Below are 11,027 nucleotides of genomic sequence, written 5' to 3'. Positions count from 1 at the left end.
TTTTTAAGTGGTCTAAACGTCAAAATTTTTGAAAACCTGTAGTGGGAATCGATTCTCCAGACAATTTTATATAAAAGTCTCCATATTGACCATTGTCCTATGTCCAATCCTTGGGAAGATCCTTGGTTTTTTGCCATTTCTATATGACAGACTTGATTTTTCAGTCTCGTAAATATGTTTACCGGAAAGCTCGTCCAAATTCCCATAAGTTTGCCTTTGACAGCATTTCAATTGGATGTAAGGGATATAAGCTTAATTACATTGCTTATAACTGAAAATAGAATATTTTTTTCAGTGTGGTAGAAACCAGGATAGTAAATTATATTACGTAAATATAAAAACGACATAAATCAAAAAGCTGTTAAAGACAAACTTATGGCAAATTGGACGAGCTTTCCGGTAAAAATATTTACGAGACTGAAAAACGAAGTCTGTCATATAGAAATTGCAAAAAAACCACAAAAAAAAAACAGTTTTTTCAACATCTTCATTTTTAAACCCACTGTATCTTCCCAAGGATTGGACATAGGACAATGGTCAATAAAGAGACTTTTATGTAAAATTTTCTGGAGAATCGATCCCCACTACAGGTTTTCAAAAATTTTGACGTTTAGACCACCTTTCAAAAAAACAGATTTAGTAAATGATTTTTGTATTTTTTAGGAGAGACATACCATCCTGCATTTTTCGTCAGTCTTTTGGTTATATTTTAGTCTATTTCCTCAAAAATTTTGAACGAAAAAAAATCGTGACATATCCTTTAAATTTAAGTTTTAGACTTAAAAATCAAAAAATCTTATAGATGTGGCGTGTATTTTTGCGTCAGTGTATTTTTTTTTCAGAAAGCCCGTCCAATTTCCTTCAAGTTTTGATACGACGCAACGGCTTCGAGATACAGTAATTTTTAAATTACAAAATACAAAAATATTTAAATACCTTACACCCTTCTCAAATGTTATTTTCGAGTGCTATTGGCTCCATATACACAAAAATGGCTTATATAGGCCTAGGATAACATGTCTACAAAGTTTCATTGAAATCGGAGAGGGTCGGGTACAAAAGAACCAGAAAAATTCCTGATTTGAGCTGTAATTCCTGTATGTTGAAAATGTAAATTTGCACAGATATTCTATTACATATTTTCTGGGGTAAAATTAATATTTATTTCTTACACAATATCATTCTCATTCTCGAATGTTACTTTTCCAACATGTTAGTCCATTGTAAAAATGTATAAAGTGAAGTTAACGTAGACGAAATAATTTTAAAAACTTTAAATTCTTCAAAATTCTTTTTTTCCAATTGTCTTGAAGTGCCCAATTTGATTAAAAATACACAAAAAATGTTATAAAATATATTTAAAATAGTTTCTAAACAATTGTAAAAAAGGGGACCAGAAAAAAATACCATACAATTTGCAAAGGCTGAAAGAAACATGGAATTTCTAAAATCAACTCCTACAACCCAACCCCACCAGGCTTCGATCTAAAAAAATCGCCAAAAATCAATTTTTCAATCAATTTTTGACCTTTAAAAAGCATAGGAAAGAAGAACTCTTAAAATTTAATAGAATTTCAGGGTTGGAAGTTTTACTTGTTTTATGTGACTTTGCCAATTATTTTTAAATATATTTTTTGAAGGGGTCAACTTTGACTGTGTTTTTAAGCAGTAATTTTCTAGAGTCCCAGACTATGCTTCTACACATTTTTTTTACAATTTAAATGATAATGGTGCCATTCTAAATCAGATTTAGCATAGCATAGCATAGCATTGGTGTCTACCCGTAGCTGCTACTTCGTTATTGACCAGGACCCCCAAACATTGCTCCGTGGACCACAGATGAAAAGTAGGAACCAATCATCACCCCTTCGCAATTTTTTAAGGTCCCTATCATGCTGATCAATACCGACGCCGGCCACGACCAGTGGTAAGACACGGGGAAGTGGATGAGAATGTTAGTCCGATACTTGAGTGATGTGACCGCTAAATCAGCTGCGTCTCCGACAAAGTATCACATGAGTTTTGAGGGGTTAGTAAGATGGGTATGAGGTCAGGATTCACTGTGGTAGGTGATGCGACCATAAGCAATTTGTTTATCGATTGAGTTTTTAAAATCTTAGGCAGCCGGCTGCGGAAAGATACAATGTTAATTATTTAGAAAGTTTTTTTAATCGAACGCGTGCCTCCCGAGCATTGTTGCTGTGGGAAGGTCTTTTGATTTGCGAAAACTTATTAAATATTAAATGAAAAAATATAAAAATAAAAATATGCAAATTGTGTGGCAAACTCGACAGAAAACGTGGCAACCGATCGACCGGTTTTTATTTATTTCACGGCAAAAGAATAGTATTAAGCCATTGAGAAGAATGAGAAAATAGTCAATTTATCGCTTGTTTTTCAGCTGTCACACGCAATTTTGAAGAGCGAATGTTCAGTTTTCAAAATTGCGAGAGTAAAGTGCTGCTCAAATCCAAGTTACAGTTCATAGATCAATACTCGAAAAAAATATTTTGAAAATTTTGGAATCAAGACTAATATTTCTGAAGTGCCCAAACATTTAGTTAAATCCATTAGTCTATTTAGCAAAAAAAAAATGTTTATTTGACCTTTAATAAAAAAAAATCAGAATTAAAATTTCGTTTTCGAATTTTTCAAAAAAGACAAAATTGATAAATATATCGAAGATATGCTTTAACATTACCAAATTTCAATTCATTTCGACATTACGTCATTGTTGCCTTAAACAACCTCAAACTCTCTCATAAACATCTTCAACTTCAATCAAAAGGCAATAAACAAGTACGCTTTCAAGCCAAGTCCCAAAAACCTTCAAAAGTAATTCACTCTTTCCCTCCTTTCGTCACTGTTGGCGAAAAACTTTCCAACTTCAGCTCTCCCACTGAATCTTAACGAATCTCGAGAAAAATTACCCCTTCCGCGTTCACAGTCTGTGCCGAGCTCGAAATAAACGAATCGTAAACGTGGTAAACACAGCCTCCTTGGATTTATTTTCTCCAAACCGTGGAGCGACCAAAACAGGATTCCTGTTTCCAAACTGTGTTTTGACTCAAATTTCCCCTGGAAAGGCTTGCTTTGATTGTACGGACTTGCTTTCCCAACTTCCAACCCAAAAAGCTTCAAGTTTTTCAACGGATACTTGTCTGATGTGCTAGAAGTTGTACTTTTTTTCTGGCGCTCTATTGATGCCAAATAAAAACTTCAGTCAGCACTAACTGACGAGGAGGAAAAACGAAAAAAAACGACGAAAAAGTTGCAAAATGCCGCAAAAGTACGTGATTAGCATCGGCAATGATCCCGACGAGTGTGTGACTAGCCGATTTTCACAGGGAAACCCTCCCCCGAAAACGAGCAAATGAATCAAAATTTCGATTGTGTGAGGTTGGTGTGTGGGTTTTAGTGTGATGGAAAGCTCGTTTTTTTATCCGAGCTGTTGGATTGTTGGCCGGGCAAATATTGGCATTTGCGGGCAAAATCGAGCAGCAGCACTCGACAAATGTCAATATTTGGTCGGTTTTGGGCGGGGAGAGCGTAAAAGCGATTTTCGAAAATGTGCCTCCACTCAACCGGAAGAATACGTCTGCTGTCGGAGCGAAGGAAATCCGGCAAGAAGTGGAGTAAGTCAGCTTGCTTGCAAATTGTTTGTCTAGTTTTGCTTCTCCAGAAGAAAGAAATAACAATTCACTTCTGTTTGAGTTTGCAGTTATTGCATGATTTTCACCGTCGCTAACCTTGTCTTAATTTCGAAAAAATGCTGCTCGAAATTCAGCTTAAAATGATGCTCAACCAAAAAAAGGAGCAGAATAATTTATATTTGTCCCGACGGTGGCGCGACGACGATTGGGTTAAATCGGATTAAAATTTTTGATCTGATTGGCTTTCTTGTTTCTTGCCGCAGGTCGTTGCTGGTTTCCCTGGCCATCCCAGACGGCGTCGGACAATGGCCACACAATGTGGGAATCTGCTGCGGAGAACGGGTCCGAAGAACAGAGAAAGAGGTCCTTTCGCTTTCGTTGGATGTCTGTTTGTTTTGGGGGGAAATGAGTGTTGTGAAATAGACGGTGGATTTCCACCGTGAGAATGATAAAGGGTTGAATTAAAAGTTAGATTATTACACATTAATTAAAAAAATATTGCTAAATTTATTTTACACGCAGCTTCATCACTACTTTTATGCTGTGTAGATAAAGTTTAGTTTAACAATCAAATTTCTACAAAATAAAAAAAAGATCAAATTTTATAAGATACAAAGAACTAACAATAGTTCTTGATTTATCTTCAACACAATTGCAATAGAATGTAGGGAAATTATAAATATCAATTTTTGCAATTCCGTCGTGAAACTACTTACTTTTACTGTCATTCTTGAACGACGAAATAGCCTACTTTTCTGTACCAAAAATAACAGAATCGAATAGCAACACTTTTCAAAATAAATGCTTAAAAGTAACTTTTTTCAACATTTTTTCTATTTAAACGATTTATTGACAAAATACATGAAAATTTGACATAAAATTTCACTCAGTGTGTGTTTTTTGGAATTGCAAAAAATGTTGTATGGAACTCGTTGCAAAACTTGATTTTTTCAGCACTCTTCGTATTTAGTTGGACGGTGAACTTCGTTGGATAAATGTCCTCTTTTTGCAACTTGTTGCATAAACTACTGTTAACGCCCAGTTAACCAAATTTGACGATTAGTAGAAAAACACTTTCAGACAACACTGTAGATTATGTAACACCACACACACAATCTCAGTAGCCCTTCGTGTACCTTTATGTTCAATGTTAGTAGTCGTTTCAGCACACGAAGTGGTTTGTCTTTTGTAAAGTTTGTAGACTTCCCGGTCGCAAAGAACTTGACGAGCTTAAAACTAGACCAGAACTCAATCCATAAGACACTTCTGACCAGATGGTCGACCGGGACAGTCACCCCTCCTCAGGGGCAAGTTAAGTAGAGCAATAAAACCATACTTGTAACCGCCAATGTACTCCTTTCGTACAATAAACCATCCCAAGTAAATCGCGTTTTGACTTACCGGATCACTAAGTTCTCCCCGACACACAGGACCACATCCGCTACGATGTGCGTTAACATTTTGGTCCTTCGAACCGGATAGTGTGTCGGGAACCGCGAAGTTGAAAAGACAAATTCCGCCAGTAAAGAAGTCCGCGATGGCGCCGTGTAAAACCCCGTCCAAGTTGCAAATGGCCCGAGCGCCATTCCTGCCGCCGCAGTACCGTACTCGCACGGAGAAGTCCCGTCCACTTCTCACCTGCAAAGAAGAAAGCTGAAACGCAAACCGTCGTGCAAAGATGAAAGAACTTCCCGAGTGTGCATCCAAAATCCCGCGTCGAAAAGTGCATCAGAAGTGCATCCAGTTCTTTTGGAAGGATTCGCCATCTTCCAATCTTGTCCATCAAGAAGAAACCCGTCCAATCCGCCATTCTACCGTCGGCTACAGCATGGCCGACCCGTGACACCATCGCACGAGTGTCACGCTGTGATACTGCCACTCGAAGAAGACGCGAAAGTGCAAAAAACCCGACAAATCCGCGTAAAACACAAACATTTCGTTTAAACCGTGCTGCGCGAAGTGAAAAATACGTGACCAAAACAAATTTGGTGAAAAAGTCATTGACAGTTTGTTTTGTCGTTTGCTGCTACAACTTTCGATGTTGACCGAAGAAGGTGTGCCAGTTTCGCATGAGAAAGTCTGCTCGAAGAGTGTGAAAGTCTGCAAAGCCAGCGGACGCACGTAGCTGTGAAAACTTTTCATGAAAATCGTCTGAAAGAAAATGCCAAAGTGGAAAATTCGTGATTGCGGACGCCATTTTGCGCGAAGAAAATGGTGCCCTAGTTAACAAATGTCGAACGTAACATTGTTCGGCACACAATATTTCCGCCAAACAAATCCTGTAAGTGAAAAGTCTGCGCTAACCCATGTAGCAGCACAGTGATTCCGACCAACACGTCAACCTCACGATCACTCTTGATAAACCAACCTTGCTTTCGAAGTGAGAAAAGTGAGACGTGAAATGACGATGATTACCAAGTGAGAAGGCAAAAGGTAAACAAACCTCGTCGGTTCGCGGGTGCAGTCCGGTGGAAGTTTGGTTCGATCGTCGGTGCAAAATCGGTTTGCCAGTGTCGCGAGTGCATTTTGATTCATGGAAGAATTGCAATCGCAAGAACGGGCCGAAGCCCAGCGCAGCGTGTTGTCCAATGCGACCAGAGCTGAAGAACCGCGCTCAAGTGCTAGTGTTCTGTCGGTGAACACTAGGTGCACACACATCGCTACGCGCAGCTCACGACAGCAGGGAAGCTGTGAGATGCACCCGACCATCAGCAGGAAAGTTCAGAGGTGTCGCAGGGGCGCTTATTCTGATCGACTCAGCACGCAATACGTTGAAGGCAGGATCCAGCTGTAAAGCCTGAGGGGCGGCGCGTTCGTGGTCGGACGGGCCAGAACAGCCCCCCACCACCATTCTGAGATAAGTATCTTGCTTTTTTGTAGTTTGACCAGTGATTTAGTCGCTTCAAACACTCAGGATTGGTGCTGCTGGATTTCTCAACCCAACGACTACACTGGATATCCACGGCCTGGCAATCGGACGGATCGTCAGCAACGCCAACAGCTTTGGTCGGCCAGCCAGTCGACAACCAACACACTGGGCAGCACACGAGCTGCCATCTCGCACCTCGCAGTCGGACGGACTGGAGGTCATCACACTCTCCGCAGTTGGACGGGCTGCCGGAGATCATCTGTCATCGGACGTGGCGAGCGTCCCCCACCAAGAAGCTCTGCGAACCGGAACGCCGAGAGCTAAACGCGTCCCCGAAGAAGAGGCTCCCTCGGAACGCCGAGAGCGAGCAACCAGTTTCCTGCCCATGTTCGGCCAGCGCACCAAGGCGCTGGAAGTAAAGTCTGGTTCGCGGCGGGTAGAACCGATCTACCGCGTCGTTTTACCTCCCCCATCGACGTCACCAATCTTCAGTCTGCTCACCAGGAGTAGATTCCCCATCCAACACCGGTTGGAATCCCGGCTATGTTGCCGTGCACAGCAGCATCGGTCCGGCCGTCTTCGGCCACCTTCCTCTCTGGGCTCGCGGAGAAGGATTGAAGTTCACGAGCAAAAGCGTGACGTCATGGTCAACGGGGACACCTGCTCCCACACTCCAGCCACAACATGGTGGCACATTCCAAGGCCTCAACGGAGGCAACCTATGGCCACACAACTGGCACACTCAAGCCCTCACTGGAGGCACCACGATCCACACACGGTGGAAACCAAGTCGGCCACAACGGTAGCATCACACGCACAAGCAGGAAACAGCAGCAGTACGGACGCGCGGACGGCGCAGCAGATCATGGCGGGCGGCACCAAGGCCCGGGCACTCTTCAGGGGCGGCACCCAAGCCGCAAACCACCACACCACGGTCACCAAGCTGCACAACCGGTGCAGCACACGGCGGGCGGCGCACAAGCCGCAGTACATCCACACACTCACATACAGTCCACACACACACAAGGGCAGCACAGTCGCTGCACTCTCAAGTGGCAATACAGCCACGACGAGCGGCAAGAGGCCGCACTCCTACGACCCACGATGGGCGGCGCACGAGCCGCTGACAACAGCTCACCCGAGCAACGACGGCGATGGTGACACTATCATCGCACGACCGCAGCACAGCGGTCCCCGAGCGGCACGTAAGCCGCAGAAACACCACGCTTACCCCTACGTTAGGGCGGTGCACGAGGCACCAAATCAGCACCAGTTCAGCGAGCCAAATGCTGAAAGCGGAGTTCCAGCACCGAGGCATTTGGGGGTGGCGCGTTCGTGGTCGGACGGGCCAGAACAGCCACCCCGCCACTTCCCCAAGATAAGTACCTGTTGATTAGTTCTTCATACAGTGGCTCAATCACACAACTCTCACAGGTCCTGCTGGAACATCCCTGAAATGCCAGCCATTGGCATCGTACGCGGTCGACGTGGACACTTCCTGACGTCAACACAACCGAAGCTCATCGTTCATCCCCACGACCTGCAGCAGTGGCCAATGCTGCACGAGTCGTCACATGTTGACTGGGTAGACGTACCCTCGGTAATGATGATCTGGAGAACCAGAGAACACACCACGTGACGTCAGCGATGGAGTCCACATCAAGTCTTCTCAACGAAGAGAGGAATCATACCAGTCGACCTTATAACCGGTGGCAACGTGCCCACCAACAACATCATCGTCTTTAACCGCGCCAACAAGGCGGCGGTATTCTCAACGGTCGCACCATCACAGCGTGGTGGCACAGCAAGTGAGCGAGCCGATCGCTCTTGCCAAAGTCTACGGCAATCGAGGTCACAGCAACAAGGCACGAGGAGTGGCGCGTTCGGGGTCGGACGGGCCAGAACTGCCGCTCCACCCCCACTCCAAGTTAAGTACAGCAACAAATTAACTTTTTGTACAAAGCTCAGCGCTTTCCACCCTCACAGGTTGCTGTCATCCCTCGATTCGGCCAAGCATCGTCAACGACACTGCAGAACATCGTCAACCAGCCAGCAGCTCAACTATCAACAAAATACAAGACTAAGAATACTAAAAGAACTGTGATATTAATGTTAAGTAGCGTAGGGCTGTTAGGACGATTTCTTGTTGAAAGCCTTCGGCCTTTCAAGGCGGGCGGTATGTTAACGCCCAGTTAACCAAATTTGACGATTAGTAGAAAAACACTTTCAGACAACACTGTAGATTATGTAACACCACACACACAATCTCAGTAGCCCTTCGTGTACCTTTATGTTCAATGTTAGTAGTCGTTTCAGCACACGAAGTGGTTTGTCTTTTGTAAAGTTTGTAGACTTCCCGGTCGCAAAGAACTTGACGAGCTTAAAACTAGACCAGAACTCAATCCATAAGACACTTCTGACCAGATGGTCGACCGGGACAGTCACCCCTCCTCAGGGGCAAGTTAAGTAGAGCAATAAAACCATACTTGTAACCGCCAATCTGTACTCCTTTCGTACAATAAACCATCCCAAGTAAATCGCGTTTTGACTTACCGGATCACTAAGTTCTCCCCGACACACAGGACCACATCCGCTACGATGTGCGTTAACAACTACTATTTTCTGATAAGTTTTACTAGGTACTTTTCATAAAAAAAACATTGGCAAATTCACATGAAACAAGCTGAATCTTCAAATCTAAAATTTTATTTAAATTTAAGAGTTCTCGTTTCCAATACTTTGATAAAATTGGAAATTGTTAGAAAATTGATTCAATTCTACAATTTTTGGATGCAAAACTATTGTAAGATATTCACTAATCAAATGAAATTTCACTGAACTTTTCAAAAAATATATTTTTAGAAATGGTCACTCATGGTCACTATTTTTAAAAATTGAAAAACTGCAAATATTTCGCTAAAATCAAACATTCAGTGGCTATATCTTGAAAACGGAGCATCATAAAATCTGTAATGTACTTTTCGATTGCAAATTCAATTTTGCATTAAAAAATAATGTCAAACTTGTTTTTGCAAGGAACTTCTATTTTTTTCCAAAAATCACTGTTTTTTTTCAAAAAATCATAACTCGGTAGCAGATTTTTTGACCATGTTTCTCTATGGCTCAAATGTTGCGGATTTTTGTCCCCTAAAACATATCAAAAAATCTCGAAAATCAAAAAATACGTATTTAGGGAAATTGAGTTTTAGTGAAATAAAAGTTGATAAAAAAATCTGCATTTTTTTCCGTGTACCTATTTTTTTTTTTTCTCAAAAGTCCTCAACAATACCTACAACTTTGCCGAAGACACCAAATTGATCAGAAAATTCACTCAGAAGTTACAGCTGTTTGAATATTCACATACCATTTTTGTGTGGACAGCAGCCAAAATTGTATGGAGACTTGTATGGATGCACCAATCACACAAAACAGTTTATTTGGTCATAGGGAAGGCCTTAAACCTTAAACTTTGTGGGGGCCTTCCCTATGAGTTTAAGTTTAAGTCAAATCAAAACATACAAAAAATAAAAATGGTCGAAATCGGCCGATTTCGTAGAGAGTTGCTCAAATGCTTATTTCACACATTTCGAACTGTTGGGCTGGGTTATTAAATTACAAAATATTTTTAAATAGGCAGGAAATTTCACAAAATTTTCTAATTTTAACATTGAAAAGTGGTTTCTGAGGTAACGGTGATTAAATGGCGTTGTCCAATCACAAAGAAAATATATTTTTTTTCTGTTTTTTTTTTCAAAAAATCTAAATTACAAAAATAATCTATTACAACAATATTAGGTATTCAACAAACATTTAAATTAGCTGTAACTTGAAACGGTGCGTTTTTATCAAAATTTTACTGAAGTAGTTTTGATTGGAAATTAAAAAAAAAGTTGAAAAAAATATTTCACAAAATTAAATTCATAAAAAAACATTTTCAGTAAAGATGTATGCCATCTATTATTTTTTTCAATTCAATTCGGCTTTATTGGTGAATAATCAAGATACAATAAGTTCTTTTGGAATACATGACAGAATTCCTTTCAGCTGTGTGTTACTTCATAATCCATTTTAGAACAATTATAGCTTATTGCTAATGGGTTAACAACAGTTAAAAAAAAGAAAAAAAAGCTTTCTAAAATTGGATAGAAGTTCAGAAAGCTTAAAACTAGATCTCTCTTGAATTTCCTTAAATATTATTTACATTTTTTTTTTGGAAATCTGGACACATGTGAAATTGGTGTGGACAATTAAAGTGATAACCTGAAGATGCAAAATGGCTTCTTTTGGCATATGGAAGGCACCCAAAAAAATTTAAAGATTGAAATATAAAAGAATCTAGGTTTGTAGAGAATTGTTTCAAATATAAAAATAATTTTTATTTAAAAAAAACTTTACTTATTCCATAAAGAATTGCTCGATTAGTTTTGACACAATTTACAATTTCAATAACTTTATTATTTGGAATTACACCAGTTTCCAAAATTTTTCAAATAAAAAAATGCATT

General features: G+C 40.7%; 1 protein-coding gene across 1 annotated transcript; it reads left to right on the top strand.

Moving 5' to 3' along the window:
- The first annotated feature begins 6,186 nt into the window (after positions 1-6,186).
- Positions 6,187-9,076, top strand: LOC120416704 (uncharacterized). The gene is made up of 3 exons (XM_052707098.1): positions 6,187-6,288; positions 6,551-7,904; positions 7,957-9,076. Exons 1-3 carry the CDS (start codon positions 6,187-6,189, stop codon positions 8,022-8,024), a joined length of 1,524 nt encoding a protein of 507 aa, XP_052563058.1. The 3' UTR covers positions 8,025-9,076.
- The last annotated feature ends 1,951 nt before the right edge of the window (positions 9,077-11,027 follow it).

This window comes from Culex pipiens, chromosome 2 (genome assembly GCF_016801865.2).
Source record: "Culex pipiens pallens isolate TS chromosome 2, TS_CPP_V2, whole genome shotgun sequence".
In the NCBI taxonomy this organism is placed as follows: domain Eukaryota; kingdom Metazoa; phylum Arthropoda; class Insecta; order Diptera; family Culicidae; genus Culex; species Culex pipiens.
The sequence above is the reverse complement of the archived record's forward strand: the minus strand, read 5'-3'. Positions and strand labels throughout refer to the sequence as shown.